A 17,531-nucleotide genomic window follows, 5' to 3' on the forward strand; every position below is an offset into this window, starting at 1 on the left:
GTAGTCAACCCAGAGAGCTTCTTTTTACACTTCCATTATGCAATTACGTCTTACCAAAAACATACAAGAAGCTGTTCATGCAGCATTGGCAGGAGAAGACTTTCCTCTCAAGTACAAAGAAGAGGCAGAACAAGTAGCAAGCATCTCACTCGAGAAACCAAGCGGTATATCACTCGACTTGCTAAAGTTGATCGCTCAATACTTGGATCGTAGCTCAGTAGAACAAGGTAAATTCTTGGAATCGTCACCGACTGTCACGATTCATTAATGCGACCTATCACAGATCGTACATGGTTTCATGAACTGATAAGAGGCACCGAAGTCTATGTCGAACCAAAAGAGCCGCCACCAAAAGTAAATGTGAACGCACGATCATGCATCCAGGAGCCGACGTGCTAATGGTTATCCTTGTTAGAATCCTGAATTCGAAGCTTATATGGAACAATTGCGAGCACAGCAACGTGAAAAAGAATATGCAAAGATGGTGTCTTCGGTTGTTACATCCGAAGACGACAAATACATGTACAGTTTGCGGCCGAATGAACTTAAAGAAATCAAGGGTCACGTCACAACCATCCTCAATATCGCATTTTCCATGGTTGCCGTCTACGTTGCTGTTTATATGGCAGCGAAAACCATGACGCAGGACGTTGGCACGGTAAGTGGCTCGGCAGCCATTGTATAGATACCAAGCGTTGGTTGACACGTTTACTTTTTGTATTTTTCACAGCGCGTCCTTTTATCCCTTGCAGGTGCATTCATGATCGGGATTGTGGAAACAATACTTTACATAAAATATACCCAACGTGCTCCACGTAAAAAGAAATCTTTCACTAAAAGGAGGCCAAAAAAGGTAAAATAAAGCAATCATCGCGAACCGAAAGAAAAAAAGAGTCTATTAGTTGTGTACAATATGTGGTGGAGGATTCGGCGTGTTGGGTGGCCATTCCAAGTCTACATGCAATACGTCTAGTTCAATTAAATCCGCCGACTTGATCTGAGCAATGGTAGCGAGATTAGGTTGCGTACGCCCCAAATCACCATGGACGAATTCTTTCACATAGGCACCTGCTCCGGTGGTTAATGTGAGAACAGCAAAATGAGCGTTCGCGGGATCTTTGGCGTCGGTAGCTGGTAAACGTTCCAAATGAAAGTAGTGGATATCTTTTTCGCGAATGGCAGCCGAACGTCTGTCATTATCTTGATTAGCATCATGCCAAGGATGAACCGCGGCTTTGATTGAAACAAGCAACTTACCTCTGGAAAACTCGAACTGGTGTATTTTGTAAGATCTTAAACGGCTTGCTGCATTGTACATTTATTTCGGCAATTCTTTCGTCCGTCAACACATCCGACATCCAGATCAAAGCACTAAACAACGTTGTGAAGTTCAGCACCTTGTTTCAGTAAAAATTCATTTGACATCTTACCGATAAGTCTTTTGCTTAAATTCTTCGCCCTGTTTGATGTGTTCAATATCACCTCTAAAAAGGTAGTCATTGCTTAGTTGACAAGCTCTCGCCAAGATTTGTGGAGAATGTGTTGACTTACGGCTGCACCTTGGTAAGATGCCGGATTTGAACGGCTTCCTTGGTTTCTGGGGCTTGGTTGATCTCGGATTCCATTTTTTCAAAATCCTCTTTGGACAGATAGTCCGACGGTGTGCGAGGATTGATTACCTCTATATAGAATGGTCGTCCCGTACCAAGCATGCGAACATTGGCATCCTCGCGTCCAGCCGTGGTAAATTTGTAAGCTATACATCCATAGGTTGTTGTGAGCCATTGTTCCGAAAAATCGTGTTACCAGCTCATTCTTCCCACTCACCATCGCTACGGTGGTATCTCTGTACAACAGGAGCAATACAGTCAGATACCGAATGTTCAGTTAGCCGTTTGCCTTTAATGACCCATGGCGTTTGACTGTATTCTCTTGAAAGTTTGATATATCGGGCTATCGAAAAGGATGGCGAAAAACATTCAGGTTCAGCCGGGTTTACCGCATTGCATTCTCATTTTTTCTTTCCCATTACCTGCGACAAAGCAAGACGCGTGCATTAATGCGATGGATGCCAACGTGGGTTTGATATCAACAGGCAATGGTGGTATGGCTGTCAAGCTGGCGCAAAAAAAAAAAAAAGACTCGATAAATTATTCTTGCAGCCCGATGCATGGGAAACAGATGACTTACGAGCGAGCATCGTCCGCATCGATAGCATTTAATGCTTGTCGAATCACCGGTCTTCCATCGCCAGCTGTTACCCAAACACGCTATTGTGACGAATTTAGGTTTTTTTCATCGGTCGATCTCTCCTCAAAACCATGCGCTGTGGACCCTGTCGTCATCGCTTACCTTTTGGCGCACTTTTCTGATTTTCAGGACCGGGTTTTGGGCTTGCGTGAGGAACAAATGTTCGGAAGCAGACGGCTCGTGCTGTATTATGATGTTCATGCGCAAAGGAGCTTCCGGGTCCATACTGAGGCCTGTGCGAGATGTCAGGCATTTTCCAAGTATATGTCGAAAAGGGTTCTTGAGATCGCGAATATCATGGTGTTCCTTCCATTTCGCAGCTGCAGTCTGATTTACTAAAGCAAGCTGATCGCCTACATGGATCCATAACAAGTGGTCGCGATGCATATTGCTGACAGGTAACTCTGCATTCATATTGATGGCCGTTGCTTTATAGCTATGTTTCTCCAATTCCTCACACACCCGATCGATCCACTCGGAATTGTCAGCAAACTGAAGAGCTCCCACACACGCCGTGCAAACAGAGATCGAAACTGGATCGATTGAAAATCCACTTTCCGTGAATAGATTCGAAAATGCGGTGTCGAATTCCTTTACAATCTATTAATGCCAACGTCTTTTCGAAAAGCAGCGCACTGGTCACAAACCTGCTCACTTGCAGTATAGTCTTCCATGGTGATGGAACCAATGAATCGTAAGCAACAGCGGTAACAGCACCGGGCTTCTCGAAGAACGTGAACAATGCTCAGCACGGTTTTGACGGGTTCGTCACCGTTGGTATCAAGCTCTTTGGTGAACAAGGAATGCGTGATCACATTCTTGATGTTGATTGCGTCGGTCATGGCCCACTACCTTTCTCGGTCAGTCTGTCGGATAACGGCAACGAAACAGCTTTTGTCTTTTTTTTTCTGATCCCGTCTTCAAAAAAATTTCAGTGGTGCCTTCAATGGCCCTGCAGGACTGCTAAACGCTTGATTATGCAAGCTTAAACTTTTATGCTTGATCAAGAGCCAATAATCTTATAAATCGGATAGCAACGTAAGCCAACTGCAAGATCTAAGATTCATGGGGAGGTCACGTTCTCTAGACCCTGTTTGAAGGTTGACCATCGGCTTTGTAACAAAATGCATCTACGCTTGTTAAATGAAGTAGTACTTTTGTCTCCATTATTGACGTGTTTTGCTTGTTCTCAGAAAACAAAAGTTAGTTGGACTCCTGGAAACTGCAGAGTCGCTTTGGTCCAGTAAGCAGGGGAAAGAATTTCATTCAATGGACAAGTTGTAAGTGCAATGTTCTCGCCATGAAAAGCCCTCTGGATTACAAACAAAATCTAATAAATCATACAAAAGCTCTAGTGACAGACGTATCTAAGCGTCCATTTCCTTGAGCATGTACTGATTGAACTCGTCCGGATTATCTAGGTACATATGATGACCTATCAAGCAAGTCAGTGTTCCTATCATTGCTTGATTAGGTTTACATCCAACTTACCGCCGTCGGACACACGAATCACTTTTGTGGGCACTTTCATATTCTCTGAGGCCTTTTCTGCTGCCTTGTAATCCATCCAATCTGCCACAATATTGATAATTAGATTCAAGGACATTAGAAGCGTAGGAATCGGTGTTTTTGAGTTGATGGAGGTCGATGGACAGAAAGTAACTTACCATTGTCGCCATAAATAAAAACTGTTGGCATTTGAAGTTTGGCCATGCGATGTATCAGCGGTTTACGTGCATAGGCACCTGGAGTCAAGATGGCTGCCAACGCATATTCGCCTGACCCAGTGGACGATGTGATTTGGTATCTTTTTTGCAAAAGGTCGTGGTTAATTCATTGGGATACGAATAAGCGTGCATAGCTCTTGCTTACAGATAGTCATATAGATCATGTCGTTCGTCAACATTTAAATGAGCAAACCGTTTTGATGCATAGTTATTGACAAGGCTATGCGATTTTTTTTTAGTCAATCTTGTAATAAAGTAAAAGTAGCAGCAGGATATGACATATTTTTACCTTGCTCCAAAGGGTCCACTGAAACGAACGATGCTCATGGGTGTAATGTTTTTGTCCCAAAGATATTTCGCCCATGCAGGAATTTTACGCACTGGTGGTGAAGGTAATACTTGCGGATCTCCGTTGGATTGGGCGATGGCCTCAGCAGACATCGTTGCCGTGTCGTTTGCAGCCGCCAGCTCGGAGGCTTCTTTTGTCAATAATTCTTTCGGTGAAGCGCCAGGCGCTTCTCGCGGGTCAGGTCCGAGTTCGGGAGGTCGTTCTGGGATACCAGCTGTGCTCATCATCAGAATGATGTCAGAAATTGAAATAGGTCAAGAGCTTTCCATATAACTCATTTACCTGGCGACACCAAGATCAGTTTTCGCACTCGATCAGGATATTTCAAGGCATAGCAGGTAGCGAAATAACCACCCATGGAGTGGCCGCAAAGGGTCATCTTTTCTATGCCAACCTGAGACCGCCACTGTTCCAGTGATTCCACAAAATGATCTTCTGTCTAATAATAAATGACATTAGTCAGATCATCAAGGGCGAGAATATCAATGTTTATGCGTACTCTTTCAACAATATCGTCCCATGATTCTTTTGATTTTTTTACAATGCTCCATTTAGGTCTTGAACTGCGGCCCATTCCAAGCCAATCTGAAGAACACGGATGACCAAAAGCGCGGTTGATCAGTTAAGATGTCTCACGGACGAAGCAAAATATTAACGCACCTATTGCAAAGATACGCCAACCTGGCTTTTGACCCAGCGTAAAATAATTTCTATCAAATGTGATCATGATTTAATATCGGTTGATTCGTATGAATCCATCCATCAATGCATAATTTCCTACCTATAGAACAATCCCAGTCCTAAAAAAGGGTTTAATTCGTATAACCATTAGTTCGGGGATATTTTTGAGAGCTATTTATCTCTTTTTACCTGCACCGTAGCCGTGGCAGATGACGAGATTTTTTGAATCGTCTATTTCATTCTTGATAGATTCAAGATCGCCAGGTTTATCATCCAGAGTAAAAGGTGGCTGCTGCGGCAAGGGTGGATCCCGTTGATCTGCGCGTAGATAAAGGGTATTGACAAGTCGTGTTTTGGCACCGTTCTCATTGGTTTGGTCGCTTAACGCATCCAACGGCACTTTCAGCAATCGTCCTATCAGAGGGATAGGATGGCTAATGGCTGCATTGGATGGCAAAGTGATGTGAGCACGATGTAGCAGTCGAGCTTCGGCAATGGCCGACGTATGCTCCGACCGGTTCCACCAGTTTCGAATAAAGTTGAGCCGCGTTGTGGGAGGAATGACGGCAGGCAAGGTAGGGAACTGAAGTTGAGGTTGCAGAGGCTGATCTTGGGTCATGGAAAAGAGAGAGAAGAGATCAACAAATGGCGGGCACCAATGACAGTGGCCACTTTTTTTATTAACCGGTAAAACCGATGCCGCAGCTCCCGAATGATACAAAAGTAACCCGTTTCATTCCGCATATGGCGAATTGTTCGGAAGCAAATGTACGGACTCTCAAACTTGTTCACAGACATGGCTACACGCATAAAGTTTTCTTTGAACCAACACAATAGCTTGGTTCAAAACCGCCACATTGAATGAAATTGTTGAAAAAAACAAAAACAAAAAAAAAAGACTAATCTCATTGTTTCTGCACGTCGCGAGAGCATCCTAGAAGAATGATTTTTCCGATTTGTCATCCTTCCATTTTTGGGGACAACTATAAATAGCATGGCCGTGAAGCGGCAGGCTTGCAACGATGGACGATTGCATCGAGGGAGCTATATCAGGCAAGCAGGGTCTCATAGTGCAATAAAATGTAGCAAGTAATTTCAGAGGTGAAAGAAGAATCCGGATCTTACTTATGTGACAAAAATTAATATTGCTTAAGTAGATGAATGAAAGCCGACTATTTGATGCTATTATATCCTGCAGCCCTCCATTGCAAGCCAGCAAAATATATAGCACTGCTTAGCTTTTTCTAGTGGACAGATTAGTACAGAAACGACTGATACGAAAGATGAGATAGTAGAGAAGCCTTATCTTTGTGATATTCTTACAGGCTATCATCGGATGAATCGCGTCGATGGGTGCCCCATTGCTTGGTTCCCCAATTTGCGAGTCACACAAACCAATGAGAATGAATTTTCTCCAGTCTGGAGAGATTTTTTTTTTTTATAATTCGAGCTTTCCCTGGGCCTTACTGCAAAGGAAAAGAAAAAGTTTAATCATGGTTCAAGCACATGAGAATGAGTTACCATCGTCAACTTCCTCTACAAAGAATAACATGACGGGGAACGATACACAGAATAAGCCAACCAAGAAAATACCCAACAGGGCTGGTGCCAGCAACACTACGGCTATCCCTGAATTCATCCAAAAATTATTTCGGTAATGAGCCCTGAGTAAAAAAAAAAGCTATTCCATTGACTCCACTAACCAATGTCCAATGATGCCCATTTCCCTATAGTATGCTGGAAGACGACTCTTTGAAAAACACTTTCAGCTGGAATGAAAGTGGCAACTCGTTTATTGTTAAAGATACAAACGACTTTTCAAAAACGGTTCTCCCCAAACACTTCAAGCATTGTAATTTTGCTAGTTTTGTTCGTCAATTGAACAAGTACGACTTTCACAAAGTTCGAAATAATGAGAGCAATCCCAAAGTGTATGGTGATCAGGTCTGGTTTTCAAATGGTTTCCGTGGTATTGGTTGACTGTTGTATTAACTCGTTTCTTCTTCTTTCATGCCCGCTGTGACCCTATATCCCCCCCCCCTTTTTTTTTTTCTGTTATTTAGCGCTGGGAGTTTGTTCATCCAAAGTTTCAAAGGGATCATAAACATCTTTTAGAACAGATTCGACGAAAGACACCCGGAAAACCGAAGCGAGAGGATAGTGCCGATATCGACTTGCCTTTACCCACCGCAGAGAATGGCCACTTTGGAGACCCTTCGTCATCCACCGGCTCATCCACATCGTCGTATCCTTCATCGGCTTCGCTAGAGGAACTTTTGCAGTTGGCTAAAAATCTCCAGACCCAGGTGGACCAGTTGCAGAAAGCTCGCGCCTATCTTGAAGCCAAAATATGTCACATGGAACGCACAGATCAGCTCATCCTGAATGAACTGAGTCAATATCAGAAAAACATTGCTGTCAAGGACGATATTTTACGAGCCTTCCTTGAAAAGTTCATCTCCACCGAAAAAGGTAAGAACCTATTCTGTTTTTTGTGAAATGCATGTATGCGGAAAAGATATTGATCCATTGCTTAAAAACAATAGACACCACTACCACCCCCATGTGCAATATGAATGCAACAGATACCAATGGCTTAATGATTTCCGTGGATGACTCGCGAAATCAGGCACAAGAGATTGTCAAATCTTATACCGAAATGTCACGACAGCATACCCAAACTTTAGAGAAACTAACCAACGAGTTACGGACGCCTTCCATGACCGCAGCGACGGGTTTAGTTTCTTCCACCATTCCTCGCATCTCATCTTCGTCCACTTCGTCGAGCTTATCACCCCCCATTATTCCCATCACGAGTCACACCGTTTCCTTTTCCGATCCCGAAGCTGGAGCGGCCGCGGCCGCGGCAGCTAGCATGAATGCGGGCAGTCTTGTCGGCTCCCCCATGAGAACAGCTGACGGACGCTCTTTCGTGACTCTGGGCCGACTATCGGCCAAACCGTCTGCGGGAGAGAACACCAATACACTGGAAATTACCGCTCCTTCGCTTATTCCATCCGCTTTCAAGCAACATGTTCCTAGCGCGCCTCGGGACAAGCCGATACAGCCCGGTTGGACTGTACCTCCACGAGTTCTACTTGTGGACGACGATTCGGTTTACCGCGAGTTGAGCGGGAAACTGCTGAACATGATTGGATGTAACATCGATTTGGCCAAGGATGGTTTGGAAGCCGTACGAAAAATGGGATTGGAGAAATATGACCTTATTCTTATGGTAAGCCAATCCTCATGAAATATCCCATTTTTGTAAATAGATGGCCTCATCTATAATTTTGTGATTTCGCAGGATATCGTGATGCCCAATTTAGATGGTGTTTCGGCGACAAGAAATATTCGACAGTATGATGCCTACACACCAATTATCTCCATGACATCCAATTTTACTGATAACGACATCATCGAGTACGTGGGAAGTGGCATGACCGATATTCTCCCAAAACCGTTCTCCAAGAGTACGCTGTATAATATCCTCGAAAAGTATTGCGCTCATCTAAAGGCGATCCAGCAAGTGCAAGGCATTGATCAAACCGTCATCCAACGTGGATTGAAAAGCTTGGGCTTATTGCAAGGCATGCCATCTTCCACTCAGTCCGATGGTCCCTCAGCTTCCTCTTCATCCTCCTCCTCATCGTCTACTCCATTCTCAACTGCGTCTCCTGTTCCATCCTCCATCCCGATCTCTACAGGTGCACATTCGTATATGCAACCTCCGCCGGGATATGACGCCTATGCTCTACCCAACTCATCGTGCTGGACAGCTTCTCAAGGCCATGTGATGACCAAAGTCAGTCCATCCATGGCCAATGAAGATACAAAGATGAACTGGGCAACTTCGCAGGAGTTGTCCTACAACGAAAACGAGGATACACAACGAAAACGACAAAAACTGAACGACGGCATAGAGTAAATACTTGAACTCGCTTATCTTTGACGATAATAGATACCATCCATCCCTCGATTCCTGGTATAGTTACACAGTCTACACATACAAACGCTTCATACTCGATACTGTTCTTCATTTGTCACCTTCAATATGACCCTGCTGTCTTTTTTGCACGTCGATTTGTACGTAATATTCGGACAGAGAGCAATGAACTTTCACCTCGTTCATAAATTGCATTTTACCTCGACTGTAATGTGTGAAATGCCTTTACTACAGTGTTCAACATTTGTAAATAAATGAATAAAACCAAACAAGTAAAAAGTCAATAATATTGCATAACCCATATGTATGTTGTGAGCCCTGCCCTATATTGAGTTGCTCTCAAAGCTTGCCACGAACGAAATGAATTTTAAAACTTCCATTTGGGGAAATTCAATTCCGACTCGGCTCGCAAAAACCCAAGTCACAGCTTCCAAGAAGCCCATTCGAGCTTTCAGTTCACAGAGTTCCATTGCAATCTTTCAATTTGCTGCCCTAGACGAACACAGGATGGATTTTCTCAAAAGTGCCATTGAAGCTGAGATTTCAAAAAAGCGCAAAACGCTTGATACTGTAGCTTCCGGTAGTGGATCTGACAAGAAGAAAAAGTATGTCAGTCGAGCCGAACTTGAACGATTGCGGGAAGAAGAGTATAAACGACAAGAAGCAGAAAGAGAAGCCAAGGAAAGAGAGGTATAATTACCGTTGGCGATTGAGACGAAAATCATTTTTGCATGACTAAATCTAGAATACTTTGCATAGAGAAAAGAACGACTGCGAAAGGAACAAGTATGTCTCTTGAATTAAAATCCGATGATCCGCAAAAACTAAGACTGTGATTCTTGATTAGGAAGCCAAGGAAGAAGCAGAAAAGAGAAAACCGGCTCAATCGACTGATAAAGAACAAGAAGCCAAGAAAGTATGTCGTTGCAGTTTGATTCTTATGTTCTCATGGCCTTTTTTTCTTATTTCCATCGGCCATTGTTTGTAGGAGGTTGAAATTGAAGCTTTCAATATATCTCGAGAAGAGGTGGTTCGACGATTACGTGCCAAGGGTCAACCTATCCGTTTATTCGCAGAAACAGACAAACAATGTAAAATTCGTCTGCGTGCTTTGGAATTGATGGAAGAACACTCAGAGGTAGGGGATACTACTGTGCTGCTGGACGACGCAATGATCTCACACAAATCTGTCCATCACAGGAAATTGGTCAACGCAACGATTTCATGCGTCAACTGGAAGAGATGGAAGAAGGCATGAAAATCGATGCTTTAAAGCAGAAAGCTGGTGCGGTCGATGAAAAGAAATTAAGCAAGCGAGCACGAAAGGCGGAAATGGTCGTTGTACCGATTGATATGGAATTAATACGGAAAGATCGTGATCAATTGTATATGCAGATTTACACTTATTTAGTGGTAAGTAAAAGAGGAAAATGTACCTTTTTTGGTCTTTGTTACTCACTTGGAATTACAATATCCCTTTTTTAAAAGCATACTTTGGATGAATGGGAAGAAGCGATGGATGCTCGACCGGAGGAAGAAAAGCGATCCGGTCAGGGTAAAAGAGCGGCCGTCATGCAGAAACAAACGGCAGAATATATCAAACCACTTCTTCGACAATTGAAAAAGAGGGTAAGCTTCTTTCGGAATACAATATGACGAGTTGACTGTATGATTGACGATCATGCAAATAATGTTGTAGACACTGGAACCCGATATTCTTGCACGAGTGATGGAGATTACACATCATATGCAGCACCGTCGGTATCGTGATGCTCAAGATTCCTATCTTCGGCTATCGATTGGTAATGCACCTTGGCCTATTGGTGTAACCATGGTTGGGTAAGTGTTTTTTGCAGCCATTAGCCGACACCGGTTCTCACGGCATATCACAACTGAACTGTGTTAACTAACTTTTTATGCAGTATTCACGAACGTTCCGCGCGTGAAAAGATTTTCTCCAATCAGGTGGCCCACGTACTGAACGATGAGACGACCCGTAAATGGATTCAGTCCGTCAAACGTCTGATGACCTTTGCGCAGAGCAAATACCCTCCTTATACTCTTAGCCAAATTTCATAGAAAACAAAGCTAGCAATTAAAAAGGAAAATTCATAAACTCACTTTCTTCTTACAATAGTTGCCTGCAGAAAACCTGGTCACATTTTCAAACTTGCTTGACCTACTTTATCAATGAATTATCGGCCAAAAAGATTAGGTTTGGAAACAATGATTGACCATAGTCAAGGATCTTGACATACTGTAGTAAATGTGCGTGGGCATCGTGCTCCATCTATTCTTTTTTATATGCATTTAGTACTGCTCATAAAAAGAGTAAGCCAGCCATCTGAAGTATGAATAAAAAAAAAAAAAACGCAATCAACAGTTTCAGGATATTTCTAACCTACTTACACAACCACTCGAATGGATGATCCATATGGACAGCAAAAATGGCATTTATTATGCAGAGTGGTTTCTGGTATTGAAAGTAAAGAATATTGCTCGTACGCAACATTGGAATCACGCTTGGAAAAAATCTAATCCGTATGCTTATGTCTCTTTTTCTCTTGCTGAGCCTCCTGGGATGTTTTGAGGGTGCGGGTGGAGGACTTGACCAACCTCATTTGTGCCAATGAAATCCAGACCTAAAATTCAAGAAAATCATCCGTGGACTATATTAATGAGAGTTTCTTTCTAGCCTTCATTTTATGTTCTGAGTTTTAGGCATAGTTCTGTAGCCACAATGTGCCATGCAAGTCCCGGGAACTGTACGCTCAAAAACTTGACAAAAAATAACGAAATAGGCAAGTGCACATTTTAATCGTGTCACATTTCAAGCCTATTGCTGGGTCCAATTGAACCGCACGTGGCTGTGTGACGAATAGGTCCCGTAAGGAAATAAGAAATAAATAAATTGTGAGCGGAGGATAGGGCCGGCCGATCACACGTATCAGACCCGGGTGAATCGGGTAGACGTAATGTTACTCGTCAATTTACGGAAATTTGGTGGCATAATCAAGCACACTCGTAACCAAGGTTGACATTCACAAGCCTCAAAGCGCGTTATCTTGTTTAATTGAAGCGGAGAATGGATCCACACTGTCAGTTGCACATCCCAGAAAAAAATAAAAAAGTGGACTGGGGAGACTGAAAACAGAGTTTTAGAGACGTACGAAGAGCAAACAAAATGCTGCATACGCAATCAATGCTCTTACTCTTTTAGGGAACAGAAACATTGATTGGAATTTCAAACTGCCTTCTGTGATGTAACTGGCAACCGCGCGGCTAATATAGCAAGACTGGCAAGAACATGGAAAAAATAAAAAAACGGCGGCTTTCTTTTACTTTTTTTTTTCTTGTACTCCCTGACTCCGAGCAAAGAGCACCAAATTATAGTCATTCTTCCCTTGAGTTGTTGCATCAAGAACCATGGAACGCATATTTCTTGCATTTCTATTTTTAGTGATTAGGCAACACAAATGATGAATTGGCTTCTCAACATGGATTATTGGCTTGTATAGGAGAAGCTTCGATCAATGCCTGGCTTTTTTTTTCTTTTCTTCCGCTGTGCATAAAGTGAATCATAATAATATAAAACTGAATCCATATTCTTGGCAGCAAGACAAAAAAGTGTCAAGGTTACAGAAAAATTGGGCTCGTATAAGCTAGTGTTTCAGCGAGGCGAGACAGATGTGAAGTGTTCTTCTTGACGTTCTTCAGCTTCCACCGATTCCATATTTAAACCACCGCGTGAGGATAAGTGTAATTGTATTTGTATCCAATTCATATAACTCTTTTTCATCACTTCAACTCTTAATATCGTTTCTTCTTCTCCATCTCTTCCTCTGTTTATCTATTTTTTTTTTCCAACGCTTTACTTTACATCTTTCCATAAATGAAACCATTTTACATATCTCTAAGTTTATTGTTCTTCGTTACAGCCAGAGCTCAACAACCGTCCGAGGTGGTGATCAACTGCTCGTGGCCATGTCCGACAGCATCCGATGTGTGCGAAATCACAGCCAACGGAGCAAGCTGCCAGCCCCGTCGAGGATCCCAGTAAGTGGCCCATGTCCGAAAAGGAGAAACAGCAATGGAAGACGAATCGCAGAAGACTCACTTTTGTGTTTCTGCCAATGTAGGTGGATAATGACGGCGCCCGACCAATCGCCCATTTACATTGGCCCTCATGCTGGGCTAAATCAACCATGTCTTTTAGCTCCCATCCCTAGTCTTCCGGCCGCGTCGTCAGGCGAAACAGGAGGACCTGGATCGACCATTATTCACTGGCCTCCAAACACTCCGAACCGTCCTTTGGATCAGTATCTTAGCAATTGCGGCAACCGATTATTCTGCAGTGCCGACAACAACGCTTCACCCGTATGCCATCTACGTTTCAATCCCGGCGCCAGTTGCACGTCTGCGAACCAATGTTTTTCACGCAATTGTGCAAATGGAACGTGTCAAGCACGAAATACGAAGCTTGCACGACGTTCTGCAGGTGCCACATTTGCAGAGCATCACGACGGTGCAGCCTTCAATATCGTGCATGTGATGGCAGCGGTTTTTGGTATTATAGGTGCAGCCATTGTAGGCGTGATCGTATTTATTATGTTTCGTCGACGCCGACAACGCAAAATGCAACAACATGAACAACAAGCTGAGCAAGCGATCGCTTCCATCGATGAAATCGGCGACGGTGAACGTCCCTGTTCAACTGTCAATAACAAGGATTCCAGTCGATCGATTAGTCGATTTGATAAGTTTGCGAATGCGTATTGTCATGAGCAACGATACGCTGACACGGCAACATCCGGTATGACGGAGAATCATCCAAGTCCATCTATGCAACAAATTCAACTACAGCTACAATTACTGAAACAGCAATATGACCAACGACCCAGTGGTGGTTCAGTCGTCCCTCCTCCACCTTACCAGCCGTAAAGAACCATTTTTCATTGTCCTAGAACGCATAAGCATATGCCGCATGCTGCATGGTTGATATGCGCTAATCCCAAAACCAATTTTGTAAATAGAAAAAAACACTATATAATTGCCTGCATCCACTGGTCATCATTGCCACGAATTCACTATGTAAAGAAGAGATCCGTCAAAAAGTAGAAAAAAAAACAGTACATCCATTCAATAAACATCATCCCTTTCCTACCTTGTGCATGTTTTTAAAAAAAAGAAAGAGTCGAGAAAAATGGGTACTGGGATTGCTAGATACACATGGATAACAGGCAAATATGGTCAAGTCAGGCGAGACATATTGATTGGACGGCTCTCCTCTATTTTGGTATGAGCGGCAGATCCGAGACCGTCCTGTAATAAACACGATACCGACTTACATATCAGTTGCGATTCACATCCGTATATAGCCGGAGGTTTCGTATTTTTCTCTATTCTTTGGCAGCTGATAATGAAACATGAATACCATGATATCTTTTTTCTCTTTTTCTTGAGATTTACTTCATGGTAATTAATCGTGTCTCGCATGGAGAACACGTATGAAATTCAGTTGGATACATGTCGCCATGGTGAAGTGGCCAATCCCATCTCAGAAGAAACCAATAGCGCACTAGCTTCAGTTTATGGAGGTTGTAATGTTGCGTGAGGTTCTCCTTACTGATTCAAGCTTGTACGTTACCTTAGGAAGAAAACATAGACCTTTTGTATGCAAATTTTTAGATAGGAGGACGTTTTTGGCAACAGAAAGGAAAAAATAATCAAAGAATTCGGATCTCAGATAAGATGCAAAGTAAACGATCTGACTCCTTCGTCGCAACAATGACAAAATGGAGGAGAACGTCATAGGGTGTGCATGACGCGTTCTGTCGCGGGTTCGAATAAGAGGGTTTCCCGAAAAGGGTTCCAACCATCGCCAGCCCAGGCGGAGGATGAAAAAATGGATATATACTGGGAGCTGGTTGGTTGAATTCAACAGGGTCGGGTCTTGGCTCATCGCCATTCGTGGAAACGGATTATTACAAGAAAAAAAGTGGACCTTTTTGCAAAGCCCGTCGAAATATGGGTGGAGGAAAAAAAAAAAAAAAGAATAGCTATTGTCTTGTAGAAGCTGCTCCACCGGTATTCCTGTTTATATCGAACGTATCCAATCAGTTATATAACATCAATACAACTGCAGCCATGCTCTCTTTATCTATTCAGGCTTCACGTGCTCTGTTGAACGGGGATGATCGTATCTTTTAGGGGCCGCCACCCAAAAACATTGGGGAAAATAGAAAGAACTTCTTTTTATTTATTTTTTTTTGTTATATTTTTTTCTCTCAAGTTTTTTACTATTCCTTTTTCCCTTTCTTGTTTCTTCATTGCTTCATCTCTGCCATGACTTCCTTGGAGGGACGAGATATTGTTATTGGTAGTAAATACAAACTAGGCAGAAAGATTGGCGCAGGTTCATTTGGTGAAATCTACTTGGGTAAGCAAAAAACATCATCCCACATTCCATTAGGCCCGTTTTCCCTTCATCTTTTTCATCTGTCTTTTTTTCCTTAATCGTCATCTTTCTCATGTAAAATTTATACTACTAAATTATATTACTTTATTCATTTAAATCTCTCCATCTCTCTTTTTTCCCCCGATGTACCTTGGTTCATCTGCGTTTTATACTCATTCATGATGACTTTCTAAAATAGGGACAAACATACTTAGCGGAGAAGATGTGGCTGTGAAGCTGGAAAATATAAGAGCGGCTCATCCTCAGTTGGAATACGAAGCTAGAGTATATAAGACCTTGGCTGGCGGTGTCGGTATACCCTTTGTTAGATGGTACGGTAAAGAAGGCGACTACAACGTGCTCGTTATGGATTTACTGGGACCCTCCATGGAAGACCTCTTCAATTATTGTAAACGACGATTTTCTTTGAAAACAGTCCTACTCTTGGCCGATCAACTGGTAAATATTCTACTGTTACTTTTTTATTTTCCCTTTAAACCCCCCTCCCCTGCCCCTTCTTTCTTTCTCTCTCTCTATCTATCTGTCTCTCTCTACGCATTACTCATTATGGTCCAACTGTTTACAGCTGTCACGCGTCGAATATGTCCATTCAAAAGGTACAGTATTGTATTTTGGTACAAAGAAAACGATGATCCCTCATCGGATCTCACTGGTGCAGTTTATGCCTTTTTCTCTCTTTTATTTGCAAAAAAAAGGAAAGCAACTGTTGACTGATACGTCTTGTCGGTTTGTTTACTGTAGGCTTTATTCACAGAGATATCAAACCCGACAATTTCCTAATGGGGATCGGCAAACGCGGCAATCAAGTCAACATGATCGACTTTGGCTTAGCTAAACGATTCAGAGACCCGAAAACAAATGTACATATACCCTACAGAGAAAACAAGAATCTGACCGGTACACCACGTTATGCAAGCGTCAACACACATCTAGGCATAGGTAAGAACCAAGATTGTGATAAACACTATTTCTTTGGTTGGCTCCATTCCCTTGATTTTTATACTTATTCTATGATGGTGGTTAGAACAATCGCGACGTGACGATTTGGAGTCATTGGGCTATATCCTTGTGTATTTTTGCAGAGGACAGTTGCCATGGCAGGGAATCCGAGCACGGACAAAGAAAGAAAAATACGATAAAATCATGGAGAAAAAAATGACCACGCCTGCAGACGCATTATGCCGGGGTCTGCATCAGGAGTTTGCAATATACCTCAATTACGTCCGTTCCCTCCGATTTGACGACAAGCCAGATTATTCCTATTTACGTAAACTGTTCCGTGATCTTTTCGTACGGGAAGGTTTCCAATATGACTATGTTTTCGACTGGACAATGCGTAAAATGGTAAGCTTTTCCTTCTTTTTTTTTTTCTTATCCTTGGTGGTGAGCGTTTGTTGCTGTTGTGGCTATGTTGCAGAATGAACGCCAAGGGGAGGATATAAAAAACTGCATTTTATTCACCACGTGGAATAGCAGGAAAAAAAATTGGCTGAAGGACAAGCACCCGTGCCGATGGATCCGCCCTTGTATAATTCATCGAGTTTGCCATTTGATCCGGCATTACCTGTGCAACAACGACGTGCTGTAATGACGAACGCGGCGCTTCCTTCTTCTTCAGCACACCGATCGCCTGCACCTTACCGTACGGATGTTAAATCGCCCGAAACCTCGAAGCGCTTAGACGATGTCATGCTTCAATACCAGCAACAACAGAAAATGATGCAACATCAATCGCCGTATCACCACCCTTCCTCATCGCATATGATAGCCCAACAACCGCAGCAACCAGTTTTACCACAAGAACATGGCTACCTATCGAACTTTGGGTACTCGGGAACCGGGGGTGGAAGGATGTTGGTGCGTGACAACCAGGCAGGTGGTAAGTAACATATTTGACATGAAGAGAAAATCAAAAAGAAATAAGACTGCGGGGTACTCTATTATTACTTCTTCATTTCTATTTCAACGTGTTTTTCGATCTGTCTTGGCTGATACGTTCTATTTTTGTGCAATGGGCATCCCTCCCTCTGATAGGCACATCCAGCAGTAGAGTGTAATTTGACCTTTCTTTTTTTCTTGCACTTTTTTCGTTCACTCTTT

The 17,531-nt window shown here is 42.8% G+C and overlaps 9 protein-coding genes across 9 annotated transcripts; 6 read left to right on the plus strand and 3 right to left on the minus strand.

Moving 5' to 3' along the window:
• Positions 1-37: 37 nt before the first annotated feature.
• On the plus strand, positions 38-764 carry BYT42DRAFT_612433 (endoplasmic reticulum-based factor for assembly of V-ATPase-domain-containing protein; the record flags this gene model as incomplete). The annotated part of the gene is made up of 4 exons (XM_051571628.1): positions 38-227; positions 284-354; positions 416-658; positions 753-764. The coding sequence occupies 4 exons, from the start codon at positions 38-40 to the stop codon at positions 762-764; spliced, it is 516 nt and encodes a 171-aa protein (XP_051425442.1).
• A 134-nt stretch (positions 765-898) lies between these two features.
• Positions 899-3,092, minus strand: BYT42DRAFT_592845 (uncharacterized protein; the record flags this gene model as incomplete). Its single annotated transcript, XM_051570649.1, has 10 exons — positions 899-1,190; positions 1,258-1,371; positions 1,431-1,484; positions 1,552-1,756; positions 1,828-1,953; positions 2,033-2,118; positions 2,191-2,270; positions 2,353-2,556; positions 2,587-2,724; positions 2,898-3,092. 10 exons carry the CDS (start codon positions 3,090-3,092, stop codon positions 899-901), a joined length of 1,494 nt encoding a protein of 497 aa, XP_051425443.1.
• A 1,026-nt stretch (positions 3,093-4,118) lies between these two features.
• BYT42DRAFT_492923 (Alpha/Beta hydrolase protein) lies at positions 4,119-4,900 on the minus strand (the record flags this gene model as incomplete). Its single annotated transcript, XM_051564180.1, has 4 exons — positions 4,119-4,197; positions 4,267-4,540; positions 4,609-4,765; positions 4,826-4,900. The coding sequence occupies 4 exons, from the start codon at positions 4,898-4,900 to the stop codon at positions 4,119-4,121; spliced, it is 585 nt and encodes a 194-aa protein (XP_051425444.1).
• Positions 4,901-6,457: 1,557 nt separating this feature from the next.
• On the plus strand, positions 6,458-9,249 carry BYT42DRAFT_603746 (HSF-type DNA-binding-domain-containing protein). The gene is made up of 5 exons (XM_051571080.1): positions 6,458-6,661; positions 6,741-6,951; positions 7,071-7,479; positions 7,554-8,242; positions 8,315-9,249. Exons 1-5 carry the CDS (start codon positions 6,501-6,503, stop codon positions 8,933-8,935), a joined length of 2,091 nt encoding a protein of 696 aa, XP_051425445.1. The 5' UTR covers positions 6,458-6,500; the 3' UTR covers positions 8,936-9,249.
• BYT42DRAFT_273357 (uncharacterized protein) lies at positions 9,242-10,400 on the plus strand. The gene is made up of 4 exons (XM_051562810.1): positions 9,242-9,643; positions 9,713-9,739; positions 9,801-10,091; positions 10,154-10,400. The coding sequence occupies exons 1-3, from the start codon at positions 9,314-9,316 to the stop codon at positions 9,939-9,941; spliced, it is 498 nt and encodes a 165-aa protein (XP_051425446.1). The 5' UTR covers positions 9,242-9,313; the 3' UTR covers positions 9,942-10,091; positions 10,154-10,400.
• Positions 10,178-11,032, plus strand: BYT42DRAFT_493860 (Prp18 domain-containing protein; the record flags this gene model as incomplete). Its single annotated transcript, XM_051564255.1, has 4 exons — positions 10,178-10,366; positions 10,442-10,582; positions 10,653-10,792; positions 10,876-11,032. The coding sequence occupies 4 exons, from the start codon at positions 10,178-10,180 to the stop codon at positions 11,030-11,032; spliced, it is 627 nt and encodes a 208-aa protein (XP_051425447.1).
• Positions 11,033-12,740: 1,708 nt separating this feature from the next.
• Positions 12,741-14,124, plus strand: BYT42DRAFT_563565 (uncharacterized protein). Its single transcript, XM_051567612.1, has 2 exons — positions 12,741-13,009; positions 13,093-14,124. Exons 1-2 carry the CDS (start codon positions 12,846-12,848, stop codon positions 13,892-13,894), a joined length of 966 nt encoding a protein of 321 aa, XP_051425448.1. The 5' UTR covers positions 12,741-12,845; the 3' UTR covers positions 13,895-14,124.
• BYT42DRAFT_273512 (uncharacterized protein) lies at positions 13,978-14,813 on the minus strand. Its single transcript, XM_051562811.1, has 5 exons — positions 14,601-14,813; positions 14,423-14,535; positions 14,298-14,366; positions 14,118-14,241; positions 13,978-14,040 (listed from the first exon to the last, which is right to left on the minus strand). The coding sequence occupies exons 1-5, from the start codon at positions 14,763-14,765 to the stop codon at positions 14,038-14,040; spliced, it is 474 nt and encodes a 157-aa protein (XP_051425449.1). The 5' UTR covers positions 14,766-14,813; the 3' UTR covers positions 13,978-14,037.
• Positions 14,814-15,298: 485 nt separating this feature from the next.
• On the plus strand, positions 15,299-17,318 carry BYT42DRAFT_493618 (kinase-like domain-containing protein; the record flags this gene model as incomplete). The annotated part of the gene is made up of 6 exons (XM_051564234.1): positions 15,299-15,392; positions 15,610-15,869; positions 15,997-16,027; positions 16,173-16,370; positions 16,456-16,775; positions 16,905-17,318. 6 exons carry the CDS (start codon positions 15,299-15,301, stop codon positions 17,316-17,318), a joined length of 1,317 nt encoding a protein of 438 aa, XP_051425450.1.
• Between the last annotated feature and the right edge of the window lie 213 nt (positions 17,319-17,531).

This window comes from Radiomyces spectabilis, assembly GCF_025331425.1.
Source record: "Radiomyces spectabilis strain NRRL 2753 chromosome Unknown BYT42scaffold_4, whole genome shotgun sequence".
In the NCBI taxonomy this organism is placed as follows: Eukaryota; Fungi; Mucoromycota; class Mucoromycetes; order Mucorales; family Radiomycetaceae; genus Radiomyces; species Radiomyces spectabilis.